Source organism: Syzygium oleosum, unplaced genomic scaffold, assembly GCF_021117445.2.
Source record: "Syzygium oleosum isolate NSW1041296 unplaced genomic scaffold, Sole_v2.1 Sole_v2.27, whole genome shotgun sequence".
Lineage (NCBI taxonomy): Eukaryota > Viridiplantae > Streptophyta > Magnoliopsida > Myrtales > Myrtaceae > Syzygium > Syzygium oleosum.
This window is the reverse complement of record NW_026607511.1, coordinates 828,472-844,480: the sequence shown is the minus strand read 5'-3', so window position 1 is coordinate 844,480 and position 16,009 is coordinate 828,472. Positions and strand designations below refer to the sequence as shown.

The 16,009-nt window shown below is 41.9% G+C and overlaps 4 protein-coding genes across 7 annotated transcripts; 1 reads left to right on the top strand and 3 right to left on the bottom strand.

The window, feature by feature from the left end:
- Positions 1-2,157: 2,157 nt before the first annotated feature.
- LOC115665173 (heat shock 70 kDa protein, mitochondrial-like) lies at positions 2,158-6,097 on the top strand. Of its 2 annotated transcripts, none has more exons than XM_056303452.1 (6): positions 2,158-2,366; positions 3,099-3,175; positions 3,268-3,346; positions 3,455-4,021; positions 4,108-4,728; positions 5,255-6,097. In XM_056303452.1, the coding sequence occupies exons 1-6, from the start codon at positions 2,286-2,288 to the stop codon at positions 5,885-5,887; spliced, it is 2,058 nt and encodes a 685-aa protein (XP_056159427.1). In that variant the 5' UTR covers positions 2,158-2,285; the 3' UTR covers positions 5,888-6,097. The 2 variants fall into 2 exon arrangements, with proteins under 2 accessions (XP_056159427.1, XP_056159428.1); XM_056303453.1 differs by lacking the exon at positions 2,158-2,366 and adding an exon at positions 2,499-2,687.
- Positions 6,098-6,505: 408 nt separating this feature from the next.
- Positions 6,506-7,732, bottom strand: LOC115665174 (protein CYSTEINE-RICH TRANSMEMBRANE MODULE 11). Its single transcript, XM_030587062.2, has 3 exons — positions 7,442-7,732; positions 6,967-7,090; positions 6,506-6,878 (listed from the first exon to the last, which is right to left on the bottom strand). The coding sequence occupies exons 1-3, from the start codon at positions 7,479-7,481 to the stop codon at positions 6,806-6,808; spliced, it is 237 nt and encodes a 78-aa protein (XP_030442922.2). The 5' UTR covers positions 7,482-7,732; the 3' UTR covers positions 6,506-6,805.
- A 2,010-nt stretch (positions 7,733-9,742) lies between these two features.
- Positions 9,743-10,644, bottom strand: LOC130134403 (protein CYSTEINE-RICH TRANSMEMBRANE MODULE 11-like). Its single transcript, XM_030587063.2, has 3 exons — positions 10,448-10,644; positions 9,978-10,098; positions 9,743-9,889 (listed from the first exon to the last, which is right to left on the bottom strand). Exons 1-3 carry the CDS (start codon positions 10,485-10,487, stop codon positions 9,817-9,819), a joined length of 234 nt encoding a protein of 77 aa, XP_030442923.2. The 5' UTR covers positions 10,488-10,644; the 3' UTR covers positions 9,743-9,816.
- Positions 10,645-12,868: 2,224 nt separating this feature from the next.
- LOC115684297 (NAC domain-containing protein 101-like) lies at positions 12,869-15,932 on the bottom strand. Of its 3 annotated transcripts, none has more exons than XM_056303527.1 (7): positions 15,591-15,932; positions 15,246-15,496; positions 14,490-14,942; positions 14,163-14,261; positions 13,837-14,037; positions 13,486-13,683; positions 12,869-13,265 (listed from the first exon to the last, which is right to left on the bottom strand). In XM_056303527.1, exons 1-7 carry the CDS (start codon positions 15,820-15,822, stop codon positions 12,963-12,965), a joined length of 1,737 nt encoding a protein of 578 aa, XP_056159502.1. In that variant the 5' UTR covers positions 15,823-15,932; the 3' UTR covers positions 12,869-12,962. The 3 variants fall into 3 exon arrangements, with proteins under 3 accessions (XP_056159502.1, XP_056159500.1, XP_056159503.1); XM_056303525.1 differs by having other exon boundaries at positions 13,837-14,058; positions 15,591-15,928; XM_056303528.1 differs by lacking the exons at positions 13,837-14,037; positions 14,163-14,261 and having other exon boundaries at positions 15,591-15,929.
- Between the last annotated feature and the right edge of the window lie 77 nt (positions 15,933-16,009).

Sequence of the window (16,009 nt, the reverse complement as noted above, 5' to 3'; positions counted from 1 at the left end):
TCGTGACGGAGCAACCTCACCGCCAACTCCATCACCCCGCCGTCGCCCCCGTCCGTCCACGTGGCCCGAGCCGCCCACTCCCCGACGTCGCGGGAGAACGCGGCCGTGCCCGTCTCCAGGGTCCCCTCCCCTCTCGGGGCCACGCTGAACCTCTCGAGGAACGCCCCCGCCACGAACTCGTGGCCGTAGAAGAGCATGACCTGGGGGTGGTCCCAGCCCAACCGGCGCCACCGCATGCGGTTCTTCACCGAGAGGGCGACGCTCCAGTTCCCGCTGACGACCGACGGCGACGCCGCCGCCGCCGCCGAGGGAAGGGAGAGGGAAAGAGAGGTCACGCTTACCGTCACCGAATAACCTTCCAAGGACCCGGGGGCGTAAATAAGAAGCCCGACCATGAAAACCGCGGCCTCGGCGAGGACGAAAAGTAGACAGAGACTGCATACTGCTTTTTCTGCTTCTCGGTTGGATACGAGGTCGCGACGACATTGCTGTCGCTGAGCTTCCATGGTGTTCGCTTCTCAGTTTCTTCAGTGGTATGTAGCTACCGCGCGCTTCAAATTTGCCTTCACAAGGTAGTACACATGCATACATACATATATATATATATATATATGTATATAGTGTCCTATTCTATTTAAAGAAGTAAATCTAAGAAATAAATATACAAACAAGAAGTGATGTCCGGCTGCAACTATGGAAACAGTAGATACTGTTCTTCAACCCAAAAATAAAATAAAATAAAAAAGGAGAAGATTCGATCGATACTGCTCCTTAAATAATAATAGAATATTCAATATACTCGGAATTTGCGATTATTTTCAGGATGTCGTAATTGATCGATGTTATATTTCACGGAGAAAGGTCCATTAACGTCGGTAAAAGATATTTCCTCGACGTGGAATTCTAGTTGGTATCTTGTCAATATATAATAATTTAGACACACGATGGTCTTTGTTTTTCTCCTTCTTTTTTTTTGGTGATCTTGTTCAGACGGATGGGAGTTCGTATTAAGGACGATTTGACTTCCGAAAATAACGTTAGCGCAGATTCCAGGTTGATGCGGGCTTTTGGGGATGGATGGAGTTCGTATTTAAAGACAACTTGACTTCGGAAAAATGATGTTAGCAACGAAAGAGAAGAAGAAGAGATCGAATAATTCAAGGTGACTTCGGGGGAAAGCCAAGGCTCCGAAGCCCGAAATCAGGCCCGACGCACGAAAGAAGGCCTGCCCGGAAACGTAGATTCTGGATCGATGTGGGCTTTTGGGACTAATAGAGTTTTGTATTTAAAGACAACTTGACTTCGGAAAATAACGTTAGCGATGAAGAGAGAAGAGTGTCAAAAAAGTTATAAATATTTTGCATTGATGCCAATTTAGTCCTAAATCTTTTTCATTGGTGTCAATTCAGTCATAAACCTTTTGCATTGATGCCAATTTAATCTTAAATCTTTTTTTGTGCCAATTTAGTCCTAAACCTTTTGCATCGGTGCCAATTCAGTCTTAAACATTTTGCATTGGTGCCAATTCAGTCCTGAACCTTTTGTATTTGTGTCAATTCAGTCCTAAACCTTTTTCATTGGTGTCAATTCAGTCCTAAACCTTTTTCATTGGTGCCAATTCAGTCATAAACCTTTTTTTTATGCCAATTCAGTCCTAAACTTTTTGCATTGGTGTCAATTTACTTCTTCCGGCTAATAGCTATTCACGTGTTTATGACTAAATTGGTACCAATGCAAAATGTTTAGAACTTTTTGATACTGTTCCCGCAATGAAGAAGAAGAAGAAGAGATCCAACAATTCAAGGTGACTTCGGGGGTGACAACCAAGGCTCTCGAAGCCCGAACTCAGGCCCGACGCACGGAAAAGGAGGCCCGCCCGGGAGGTAAGCGGGCGGGATTCCCCGGGTCGGTGCGGGCTTTCGGGGCCCCGCCCCGATGTCACCCGATAACGGCGCCGTTTCCAGCCTCGAAAGGCCACCGTTTTTGAGCATTTGGCGCAAACAAAAAGCATCGAGAACTTTCCATCATATAGCTCCGGAACGAACCAGAACGGTCCCTCCGCACCTCTCTCACTTCTCCTTCTTCTTCTTCTTCTTCCTCCTCCTCCTTAAACCCCCAAAAACCCTCGGCTCCTCCACCGCCTCGAGCCTCCCGCGCCCCCGCCCCCGCCGCCGGTGCCGCCCTGCTCGGCTCTCTCCGCGCCGCCTTCGGTCGCTACCTTCCTCCCTCCCGTTCTGGTGAGGCTCCGGACCGGTCCGGTCGGTCGGTCGGACGGCCCGGTGGTCATGGCCGCCTCCGCGGCGCTCCTCCGCGCGGCGCGGCGCCGCGGCGTCGCCTCCGCTCCCGCGTCCGCCGCTTGCGGATCGGTGCGTCTCCTCCTCTCGAGCTCCCCGGTTCCCCTGTTTGGCCCTTTCTCTTTCGGTTTCTCGCGCGCTTTGGGAATGTTTTCATGTTTGCTCTGTTTCGTTCGGTGAGCGTGTTCGGTGGCTTTCGAGGTACTTCGCATCGTTTCCTTGGATTTGGGATTCGAAAAATCGCGATAGAAGGGAAAGCGATGTAGTTAAGGAGACCGCTTTAGCTGGTTTCTGATTGAAACTCGAACGATTTGTTTGAACTGGGGCGAGAGGACGTGCGAAAGCTGCTTCCTCACGGTTGATGTGCAAAGAAACGCACTTCCATAGTTTATGGTCGGTGGAAACTGAAATAGATTTTCCGACGTCTGAAGCTCTAAGTCTGTCGCTTCCATATTTTTTCTTTTCCTTCACCGTTGCAAATCTGGGTCGTGGTACTGGTAGCTTAGGAAGTTTCGATGAGTGAAGGATAAATATAGGCATATAGAAATCGGTTAATTACGCTCCGTTCCTTTCTTTCTTCCCCGTGGTTCATTAATCTCTATTGAACATTTCTGCTTTCGTTGCCTTGTGGCGAATGATCTTGATATAACTAAATGAGAAATTTGCAACTTTTCGAGAGACCTGGAAGATGGGTATGATAATTGTGGACTTGGTTCTAGCGCCATTGCGCAATGTTGGACCTTGCATTAATCTTCTCGTAACTTTTGCTAAAAAATTCGGTTCTGATGTCCGAATTTTTTGCAGCTGACTGGCAATGGAAAGTTGTCGAGGCCAGGTTCTTATCTAGGTCTGAGTTGGGCAAGTCTATGCAGGCCATTTAGGTAGACATATTTTTTTTTATGTAATTTGTTGTGTCTCAACTGCTATTTATCACTCATAATGCATAGCAGCGTATGTGTTTTCCTTGATGCAGTTCAAAACCTTCTGGGAATGATGTGGTAGGTATCGACTTGGGTACTACCAACTCTTGTGTTGCTGTAATGGAGGGAAAGGTGAGAGGGAGCGATGCTCTACTGTGCTATTTCATTTGAGATTTCGCTTCTTTATGTCGGTTCCGAGTTCTGGAGCAGTTTTGCTAATCTTAATGCGAATTTATGCAGAATCCCAAAGTTATCGAAAATGCTGAGGGATCTCGAACCACTCCGTCTGTGGTTGCATTTAACCAGAAAGGAGAATTGCTTGTTGGTACTCCGGCAAAACGACAGGCGGTGACAAACCCAACAAACACAATTTTTGGCACCAAGCGCTTGATTGGCAGACGTTTTGATGATCCCCAAACCCAGAAAGAGATGAAGATGGTTCCTTATAAGATAGTACGAGGTCCTAATGGAGATGCATGGGTTGAAGCAAACGGGCAGCAATATTCCCCAAGTCAAATTGGTGCTTTCATCCTTCAGAAGATGAGAGAAACTGCCGAGGCTTATTTGGGAAAGTCAGTTTCAAAAGCTGTTATTACTGTTCCAGCCTACTTCAATGATGCTCAGAGACAGGCAACAAAAGATGCTGGGAGGATCGCAGGGCTTGACGTAGAAAGAATCATCAACGAGCCCACTGCAGCTGCTCTTTCATATGGTATGAACAATAAGGAGGGTCTAATTGCTGTTTTTGATCTCGGGGGTGGAACATTTGATATATCGATTCTGGAGATATCCAATGGTGTTTTTGAGGTATGATCAGGTCTGACTCACATTGTATTATTCTATGTTTTTTGTCCCAATTAGGGAAAATTAATCTGGAGTTCTTTCTCATGTAGGTGAAAGGAACAAATGGTGACACATTCTTGGGAGGAGAGGATTTTGACAATGCTCTGTTGGACTTCCTGGTGAATGAGTTCAAGAGAACCGAGGGAATTGATCTCTCTAAGGATAGACTTGCTCTGCAGAGGCTTCGCGAAGCTGCTGAAAAAGCTAAGATCGAGGTCTCATCAACAAGCCAGACTGAAATTAACTTGCCTTTTATCACAGCTGATGCTTCAGGGGCTAAACACTTGAATATTGCACTAACTAGATCGAAATTTGAGAGTCTGGTAAATCCCTTGATTGAGAGGACTAAGGATCCATGTAAAAACTGTTTGAAGGATGCAGGCATTTCCACTAAGGATATTGACGAAGTTCTGCTTGTTGGAGGTATGACTCGTGTTCCCAAAATACAAGAAGTAGTTGCAGGAATATTTGGAAAGAACCCAAGCAAAGGGGTGAACCCCGATGAAGCTGTTGCTCTGGGAGCTGCAATTCAGGGCGGTATTTTACGAGGAGATGTCAAAGAATTGCTCCTCCTTGATGTGACTCCTTTGTCACTCGGTATCGAAACACTTGGTGGTATTTTCACACGTTTGATCAACAGGAATACAACTATTCCCTCCAAGAAAAGTCAGGTTAGTGTTCTGTGGTGGAATTGCCTTCTTTAGGAAAATCTCATACAATATTCTCTTTTTCCTTTCCTAGAGCAGGGCTTTTTCCTTCAACCCCTAGAGAATCCAACAATCGCATTATGAGTCTCTTCTCTATGCTCGCGCTCATGTTATTGTGATAATGCATGGGAATTGGCACATGGGTACGGGAACTTCACATGCAATATGGAAGTTGCTCCAACCAAAAAAGAATATGGAAGATGCCACGATGATGTTTGTTATATGTACATAAGATAAACAGTGACATTTTTTAATATATTGACTTTATTCATGTGGCTTAACATTTGAAGGTCAGATAAAAGCTTTCCAATGCAACAGTTGATTACCATAGACATTCAGACAGTTGTCTACATCTCTGCATGTTTAACTGCAAAATAAGTCGCCCAATTTGGATGGTTCGTTTTGGAGTCTCTGTTTCATGTCTCCAACAGACATATACTCACGGTAGAGACTTGTATTTGATTTCAAAATTTTGTTTTTGTTCATACAGGTGTTCTCAACAGCAGCTGACAATCAGACCCAGGTGGGTATCAAGGTTCTTCAAGGAGAACGTGAGATGGCATCTGACAACAAGCTTCTTGGGGAATTCGAGCTCGTGGGAATCCCACCAGCTCCTCGAGGCATGCCCCAGATTGAAGTTACATTTGACATTGATGCTAATGGAATCGTCACTGTCTCTGCAAAGGATAAAGCTACTGGTAAGGAGCAACAGATCACTATCCGTTCCTCTGGAGGACTCTCAGAACATGAAATCGAGAAGATGGTCAAAGAGGCTGAAATGCATGCCCAGAAGGATAAAGAAAGAAAGGCTTTAATTGATATCAGAAATACAGCAGACACGACTATCTACAGCGTAGAGAAGAGCTTGGGCGAGTATAGGGATAAGATACCCAGCGAAGTTGCACGGGAGATAGAGGATGCAATTGCAGACTTGAGGAAAGCAGTGGGTGGAGACAATGTAGACGAGATTAAAGCGAAGATCGATGCTGCCAATAGTGCGGTGTCAAAGATTGGACAGCACATGGCTGGCGGTTCAGGTGGTGGTGGTTCTACCTCTGGCTCTGGCGGCTCTCAGGGCGGTGACCAGGCACCCGAAGTCGAGTATGAAGAGGTGAAGAAGTAATACATGAGGTGCGCCATCTCCGGTATAGTCTCTGAGATGATTAGCGTCTCCCGGTGGGGTTTTGGTTTTAGTATAACGGTCTTCTAGATCACACGGTTCTTTGTAAATATTGGAGCATGGATCTTTAGGGGTCTTGTCAATGTTATAGTTCCACTTCTTAATATGTAGGTGGGAATGATAATGATATCGTGTTCCTAGAGTTTTTTTAGCGGCCGGTGACATGTATCGGCATCAACCCTAAAATCCGTCTGCTCGAGATACGGTTCCGGGTACTCTCGTTCTCACGACGTTTGAGCTGCTAGACCACTCGCCGCCCGATGTGTAAGTCTCGAGAGTTCCCGCCATCAACTTCGGCGATTTTGCATGATGCGTTTGTATAGTCTGCCGGGACATGAATGCGTTGATACAGCGGACTCGTTTCTTGGATGTAGTCCATCGACAGCCTGGAGTGATTTATTGACTTGGTGCGGAGGGATGAGCGTGATGTTTAGTTGATGTAACTTCGAACAGTTCACGGCATCTCTTGGTGTATAAGCGACAGAGGGGACCAAATGCATTGGCCTTGGGAGATCAATCAAGTTGGCAATAGAGATTATAAAAATGCAGGTCGAGAATCGATTGCGTGGACAAATAATGGATTCCACAATAATTAAAGATTAGCCATCACGCGGTACAATTCCGTTCTCCATCAATCGGTATCGATCGGTCATCACAAATCCTCCTTCGTTCCGTAACATAATGATCGCGGGCCTAAATTTCACGTCCGGAAGTGTACGCGAGAAGCCGATCGGCAGGGCTTAGTTAAAGGGCTAGACTACATATTAGCAAAGTACACAGAGCATGGAACAAATAGTAGATTGAAATGAATGTTTGAAATGATGCTGCTCTTGTGGTCTACGACCAGCCACCGGCGCGATGCTAGCACATGCATATGATGGACGGGTCGCAACAGCACTCATCCAAGAGACAGCAACAACACAGAGCTGCAAGGCTGCCCAACGATGAACGCATTCCTTTAAGTTTGGATTATAGAATGAGAGATTGAACGAAGTTAAATTAAGAATGTTTAGGAAACATACCATCCATCGATAAAGCTGCGTTCTTTCTGTGCGGGTGGGGGCGGAGGAGGCGCGTACTGTGGAGGGGCATACTGCGGCGGCGCGTACTGCGGTGGCGCCATCACCGGATGCCCTTGATAAGGGGCTACGATAAAAACACGCGACGGTGATTAGCAAATCTTGGCATATAGAAAGTGCTTATCAAACACGTAACAATCCGAAACGAATTCCGGCAATCGATCCCCGACCAAACAGTTTTCAGAATTGATGAATGTAGCCTCAAAATTGTCCAAAGATCTAATAGCAAGAAAAGGGTTCTTGCCATATGAAACAGACATCTACGGGGGAATAAAAAGTTGGCAAGGAGTACATGCAGATGAGGAACAAGAGCAGCCATCATCATATCCATTTGAACGATGAATTAGTGCAAGAAGCAATGAAAACAAGAAGGATTCACCGGAGAAGAATGAAACAAAGATGAGATTACAAGACATACCTTGAGAAGGATATGGATATGCATACTTGGGATCGTTCATGCTGATTTCTGACAACTGCAAATAGAAATCTCTGAACAAAAATAGAACAAGTGCTGACAGATCTATGTGGATCTGGGTTGGGTTTCTCTTTATAAACGTGAGAGGAAGAAAGAAGGGAAGAAGAGACTTCACGAAGTAGGACACCTGAATCCTAAGACTCGGTCACATCTAGGGTTGTGCTCATCTCTCTTCTGGGGTAAGCCCTATCGCATTTGGTTTTGCCCCATGAAACAAGCAAAGCTAGGCATATGAAAATGTTCGCTTGAGGTTTAAGACAATTAGTAAGCTTTTCATCTCTTTGAATCGAATACCTTTCTTGAAAGGTGTCCATTTTCGAATGTTTTTTAGAAGTGTGCTGATAAATTCTGACAAGGAGAACTGTCGGCATAATCGTTTTTCCTATTTTTAGCGAACTTAGCTAATGCCCTTAAGTCTTAAAGCACTTGCAAACGAGATAGGTATGTCCATATAGACAAACATGCGCGTGTGAGTCGCGTCCGACATGACATTTTCGCAAGGCTACCTCTTCGATAGGTGGACTATGGGGAACGGTTGGCTCGATTAATTTCAAGTACACAACCCGCGTGCACAGCATTCACCATTGATTTGGATAATTGGTCAATCTTTCAAACTATAATTATCTATATATATATATATATATATATATATATATATAATAATGAAAGTAAGTTGTGTAACAAGTGGATTATGAAGGTCGTGTATTCTATGAAAATTACGGTTGGAGTAGTAATAAAAAACAATATGGTATTATGAATATGATTTACAAGTGGTAATTGATCACGAAACCGTAATTGTTGTGGTCCACGGCTGTTATATGATTCAAACAAAGAGAAAATTAGTTAAAGCTATGCTTGATAGCTTTCTAGCATAAATTAGCCGCATAGAAATCTCAAATTACTTGGTTGATTGTTTGAGGAGATTGCAAAGGAGCTGAATGGTTATTTCGTGAAAGTAGAAACAAATCAGAAAAGCATGGACAAAGTAAGGGCATTGAAAATTACGGTTGGAGTAGTAATAAAAAACAATATGGTATTACGAATATGATTTACAAGTGGTAATTGATCACGAAACCGTAATTGTTGTGGTCCACGGCTGTTATATGATTCAAACAAAGAGAAAATTAGTTAAAGCTATGCTTGATAGCTTTCTAGCATAAATTAGCCGCATAGAAATCTCAAATTACTTGGTTGATTGTTTGAGGAGGAGATTGCAAAGGAGCTGAATGGTTATTTCGCGAAAGTAGAAACAAATCAGAAAAGCGTGGACAAAGTAAGGGCATTTGCTCAGTGATGACCAAAATATGAAACAGCCATTGTATATGTTAAAAAAAAGGCTCGCAAAGAAACAATTATTCCATTATGTGGTATGACTGCCTTATTCCCAGACAAGTAATACTCAAATTTCACAATTTTAATTAGGTGGGATTCTGGTTTATAGAGATGTGCACCGGGTTCGGTTCCACCAGGAAACGGCCTGAACCGACTGGGGTCAAATCCAATTCTAGAGAGAACCAGTTCAACCAGTCTAGTTTCCAGATTGAACATATTCTAAATCGATTTTAAAGTTTCTTTTAGAAAAAAGAAATAATTTTACACTAAACGAGAATCGAATACAGTCTTCAAAATGAATAAACGACATAACCACTAGACCAACATATGTTTTTATAGTGAAATAGTGCAATTTTTATTTTTTATTATGAAATTTTGTTTTTTTTATGCAAAACAAAAATGGGCCAGTTTCTGACCAGAATCGGGAGCCGAACCTCTCTGTGGATACATTTGATATTAGAAATTTCTTGTGGAAATCATATCTATAAAAAGGAACATTTGGTAGGAATTCTTTTTTTTTTTTTGCAAAATATGGATTTGTCAGACAATACTTTTATCTTTATCAGTGTGCGTATAAAGTTGTATTCTCTCTTAGTAAGGAGGTGTATCAATCAAAGGTGTTAATTAAGATCACTCAAAAAACAAAAAACCAAAAAAATAAATATCAAAAGGCAAGGCTATTTTCTTAAAAGAAGCCTTGGAGTAGACTTTGTCTCAAACGAGGATTCAGTCATGCAGTACGGTTCCGTTCTCCATTGATCACTATTGATCGGTCATCAGAAATTTTTCCTTCGTTTTATACCACAATGATCGCGGGCCTAAATTTCACGTCTGGAAGTGTACACGAGAAGCCAATCGGCGAGGCTTAGTTAAAGGGCTAGACTACATATTAGCAAAATACACAAAGTATGGAACAAATAGTAGATTGAAATGAATGTTTGAAATGATGCTGCTCTTATGGTCTCCGATCAGCCACCGGCACGATGCTAGCACACGCATACGATGGACGGGTCACAACAGCACTCATCCAAGAGACAGCAACAACACAGAGCTGCAAGGCTGCCCAATGGTGAACGTATTCCTTTAAGTTTGGATTATAGAATGAGAGATTGAACGAAGTTAAATTAAGAATGTTTAGGAAACATACCATCCCTCGATAAAGCCGCGTTCTTTCTGTGGAGGCGGGGGCGGAGGCGCGTACTGCGGAGGGGCATACTGAGGAGGCGCATACTGCGGCGGCGCCATCACTGGAGGCCCTTGATAAGGGCCTATAATAAAACACATGACGGTGATTAGCAAATCTTGGCTTATAGAAAGAGCTTACAATACACGTAACATCCGAAGATGAATTCTGGACATAGCAATTGATCCCTGATCAAACATGTTCCAGATTTGATGAATGTAAGCTCAAAATTGTCCAAAGTTTTCATAGCAAGAAAAGGGTTCTTGCCATATGAAACAGAGATCTGTGGGGAAAAAAGTTGGAAAGGACATGCAGATGAGGACAAGAGCAGCTATCATCATATCCAGCTGAACTATAAATTAGTGCAAGAAGTAATGAAAACAACAAGGATTTACCAGACAAAACTGAAACAAAGATTAGATTGAAAAACGTACCTTGAGCCGGATATGGATATGGATACTTGGGATCGTTCATGCTGATTTCTGACAGCTGCAGATAGAAATCTATGAATCAAATAGAACAAGAGGTGATAGATCTATGTGGATCTGGGTTGGGTTCTCTTTATACCTGGGAGAGGAACAAAGAAGGAAAGAAGAGACTCAACAAAGTAAGACGCCTGAATCCTTAGACTCGGTTACATCTAGGGTTGTGCTTATCTCTCTTCTGGGGTAAGCCCTATCGCATTTGGTTTGCCCCATGAACCACAATGTTGCTTAATGGTTAAGACAATTACTAAGCTTTTTCTTATTATGTTTTGAAAATGTCAATGTTGCTCTTTGAATCAAATAACTTTCTTCGAAAGTGTTCATTTTAGATTTTTTTTTAAGTGTCCCGGGCAAATTCTAATAAGGAAAAATTATCGTCATGATCGTTCTTCCTATATTTATTGAACTTAAACGAGCTAGAGTCGAGCTACAAGGAATTGATTCTTTGAGTGGACAGCCTGTCTTTGGCCAACCATTAAAGCGTTTAAATATCATATCATGCTTTCATTTAATAGTTTTATAATTTTAGGTTTGATCTTCCAATAAATTTTCATTCGATGTAATACACGAGAACTGGTGTAGTACACAACTCCACCTATACACAGAAACGACAAAAAAAGGTAAGAGAAAGTGAGATCAACCGGTGGAGAAACAAACTAGTGCAGACTCCAGGTTGTGCTCTAAGCAAGCTTACCCAAGGAGCCAGCTACTGGACAGTTTCGTATGTTTGAAGCTTCAACTTAGTTGAGGATGGCAGCCTAGGTGGATGCTACAATGTTCAGAATGAAAAGAACGAAACAATATGTACGTATCCGAGGATGATCTCAAGTATTTTAGTTCGATTGCTAAAGGCCAAAGATACTTTCGAGGAACCTGCGAATGGTTGCTTCGAGTAGACTTTCTTCCCTTGTCTGTTCATGCATAGAATTCAATGAGCTCCGAGCACAAGAGTAAGATCCATCAAATGAATGGGTCGGGTCGAAAATTGTCTGACCCAAATAGATCCATTTAACCCATTTTGACACATTTCCTTTAAATACAAATTTAATGACACATACTCAATCCGACCCATATTATTAAAATACTTTCGTATTTAACCCAATTTATGAAAGCTCATATCCATACAGAGGTGATAGTGCAAAATGAGTAAGCGCGAAATCGAGTAAGGGAGAGAGAAAATGAAGAGAGAGTTATAGCAGTGAGTTAGATTTAAGTATGTTATGAACCCATTTATAACCCATATTATGTTTAAATCCATTTATGACCCATTTACTGAATATAACTAACCCATATAATAACTTATCGCATCATATATGATTTAAGAAGACCCATTTTGATAATAGGTCTATTGAGGAGCGAGCAACTAGACGGTTTCTGTTGACGATGAACATGTCAAAGGCCCGAATACTGGACGTTTCATGCTTCTAACAAAGATCCACATTTGACATCTCCGAATTGTTGGGGAGGAGCCAACATATTGTTGTTAAATAGTACTTAGAAAACCTTACTTTCTTTTATTTATTTTCGTCCTATATTACTTGAGAAATTCTATCTTGTTCACTTTATTAATGGGTTCACTTGAGTTTGGGCCGAATCAAGTGTAAAGTTGGGTTTCGCCATCTTGCCCAGGAAACCCTAGCGAAGCCCAGTCCAAGGTTCCTTCTACAAAATTTTTATTTTTTCTCAAGGCCTTTTCCGAAAAAGCCAATTTACAAGTAAATTAAATATCCTTACCTTCTTGACCAAAAAAAAATATCCTTACCTTTAAACTTTTAATTTTTCATAGTTTGGTCCTTGGGCAAACTAGCTGTTGTGATATTTAATATGCGTAATCTTATTAATTTTAATTTTATCTCGAGACCTTTTCAGGAAAAGCCTATTTACGAGTAAATCAAACATCCTTACCTTTAAACTTTTGATTTTTCATATTTTGGTCCTTAATCAAAATAGCTATTGTGATATTTAATGTGCTGACCGTTCTTATTAATTTTGCTAGCCAATTTCTCATTAATTCTCCTAACCTTTGGCTGATATTTCCAGCTTTTTTGCTCAGGCCATTTCTCCAACAAATACCAATCTGTTCTTCATCGTTCTACACACAGCAACTCACATAAAAAATACACTCTTTTCTTTACTCTTTCTGCTGGTTTTACATTTCTCGTTGTTCCTGCTTTGCCCGAATGGTGAAGCGCATATTAACCGGTAGATCTATTGGATCCTAGAGGATTACCACGCATCTGCTATCTGCACTTTTGGCGGAAATTATCCTATAGGACAATATTTGCATGTCTCAGACGATCATCATTTCTCTTTCTCTATCAGTGGTTCTCGGAATTTGCACAACATATATCCACTTCATTTGCACACGACGAAGATGACCTTAGACATTTATTGATGCGACATAGGGAACTAACGGGGGACACGTTGAGCAAATGAAGTGATCTCGTGCCATCTCTGACATTTGCTAAAATCTCCGGTAAAACACATAGTCCTGTATCGTCTCGTTGATTCCATCAGATATTCTGCATATTCCGAGAACAATCACGTATACCAGAAGAACGAGTGCAATTAATATGACAAGGAGAACTCCTGGATCAATAGTGGATTTATTTCGGCAGAAACAGCTGGTTGATGCAGTCAATCTCGTCAGTGAAGGCGAATCATTCCAGGTCTCCCAACGGGATATGTTGTCTGATTCCATCTTCACATCGTCTTTCTTCTTCTGTGGCTGAATCATGGTAGTTTCCTTCTCCTTGAACTTTGCAGCCTGCGCCCACAGTACAAATTCAGAAAGGTTTTCTCGTTGTTCTGTTCCTCATGAACTCCAAGAGAAAAGTAAAATTATGGACAAGATCTTCGCCTCCATGCTTAATCTGTCTAAATAACATAGACTCGAAAGTGACAGTTAGAAGTTTAGAACAGTGTCCTACTTTGAAGCCTCTCAACTTCGACAGTGGACTTAGTGTAATTTGTATCGGTTTACCAACCTTTGCTTTTGCTGGTGCTCCAACGGAAGATGTGCACTCTGTTATGATCTTTTCGGTGTTCTGAGGATAGTTGAGTTTCTGTTCAACAAATCCTTCCTCTTCCTCTAACGGAACAGCTCCCTCGAGAATGTCACAGACCGGCCGCCGGTTCTTATTAGCCCAAAGATTGTCCCAGCTAGTTTCTCCAAGTTGGCCATACTGAAACCAAAGTAAGCAAAGAGAACTGATAAATGCACAGCTTATACTGTATGAAACTTTCTGCTAGGAGACTCTCACTATCTCTGGACTTCTTGAAGCACAAAGAGTTATGCATGAGTTCAGCAATCAAAATATATATGCGATGAATACTACCTGAATTACTCCTCTGCCTGCTTCAGTTTCACTAATCGGATCCTTAAAATTATAAACGTCGCTGTTAGGAAACGAATCATGATCAAGAGGGGACATCAAGCGCTCAATCCAATTCCATTCGTCGGAAACAGTACTGCAACTTCCGGAAGATATTTCTGTACTAGAGGAACTCCCGTTCATGATTAGGTCATTCGGTTGGTTCTGCATTTCTTGGACATGATGCTGTTATTCAAGAACACAGTAAATCCTAAATGTAATTCCTTATTTCTAGAGATGGAAAGAAACAAAGTTTTTCGACTCTTGCAAAATCCTTTTTTTTTTGTCACCTCTGCAAAAGGAAGTTGTCCTGGGTTATCGCAATCCATGCTATCAAGGCTCTTATCTGCTTGTTCATCAGACGGCACATAACCAGCAGTAGGAATTATCTGAACAAAAGATTCATAAATAGCTTATTCTGAAATGTGGGAATAGGTTATATTTCTTTTTCAAAATGAATGAGGAATCTGAAATAGCTATCAAACCACCTGGAGGAGTTTTAACAAACGTTGGATGTCTTGCCATACAAAACATATGCTCGAGTTCATGACCCATTATCTGCTACAATGAACTCGTTTACACTAATACTAATGTGTTATTGGAAAGAAAATGTTTACCTGATCTATTTTTTCTTTTTCAGCTTCAATTGCACTGCAAACATCAACATCAAGAAAAGGATGTGGGAAATTTAACTCATCATTAGTAGGGTCAGATACAGCAAGCCCCCTTCCTGATGAATTTTCTGTACCAGAGGAATTTTTACTCCACATGAGATGCTCCTGATTTGGTGAGGAGTGGTGATTGTCTTCCTGTATCAGGGCTAGGGATTTTGTTCCATTCTGATATGATCCATCACTCTTGCTGTAAACTTTATTAGATAACTCGCCAATAACCTCATTTCGCTCGCTAAAAGAAACTTTGGGACACTGAAACTGAGGAGTTGATGAAAATTCTCCATTCGTGGACATAGCTGCGTGGTTTGGTTGGTTCCTCATTACCTGGATAGATGGTTCTTGGTTATCTGCCTTCTCATCTTGCTTCATCTTTAGGCAATAAAGAACGAAACTCGTCTGCAGAGAATCCAAGTCATCCCAACTCAATCACAAAAACCAACAGATGTTTTATGAATTAAGTAGAAAAAGTACGTTGTCCAAGATAATATACAAATTGGTACTTCAAGTCCACTGTTTCCAGATAAAACGATCATTCAAAGCCAAGGTCTTCAACCTGTAAATAGGTGCTCAGTAGCAAGGAAACCACTCCCCTAAGAGCAAGTGCCAGCACATTCAAATGATTCATAATTGCTTTAACAATTAATTCAAGGAATGGAGTAAAGGGCTTGGAAATAAATAGCAAACAGTAGAAATACGCACATCATCAGGATGTAGATGAAACTCATGCATAACCCAGGTGGATCTAGTGCCCTTGGAATTCCGGCCATCAAGGAAAACTAATGTTATCTTGGAACCGATCTTTTTGTCGTCATTTTTAGCCTTAATATCTTTATGTTTACCGGTAATCTTCCAAGACGAACCACATGGTGTTTTCCTGCTAATTCGTTGGTTCTGCATCTGTGGACATATGAACCACCATTCTTGATCTCTGGATCGGATGATCGATTTCTCTGCACGCACATTAAAAAAGGCTCTTTGAGTAATGAGTAAGGGGTCTACTGTTCTTTTTCTGAGGCACTTCTTTTGAAGTTGCTGAAAACTTACCGATGAACTTGGCTGGTAAATCCCATGGATTAATCTCGTAGATGTTTTCGAGTGTCGGAATAATACAGAAAGTTTCTCCGCATCCGGTTACTTTCCACTTCAAGTAATTGATTAGCTCCTCCTCGGTTGGGTGGAATCTGTAGCCGACTATTGCCTGCTGAAGTAAGAGCGCGATCTCCGTGACTAACTTTCCCGCGGGTAGTGGATTCGCCGGAGAGATCCTAGTTTCCATATCTTGTTTTCTTCTCTCACACAAGTAAATTTCAAGCTAGCTGAGAGTGAGAACTTAGGGAAGTGAGCTTGTGCACACTTTGAATGTTTGTTGGTCTTATATTGAAGTCTTCTCCTTCCTCAAGAAGTCACCCACTGACCATGAGAACGACATCCATCGGTGGATTCCTAAAATCAACTGATCAGAT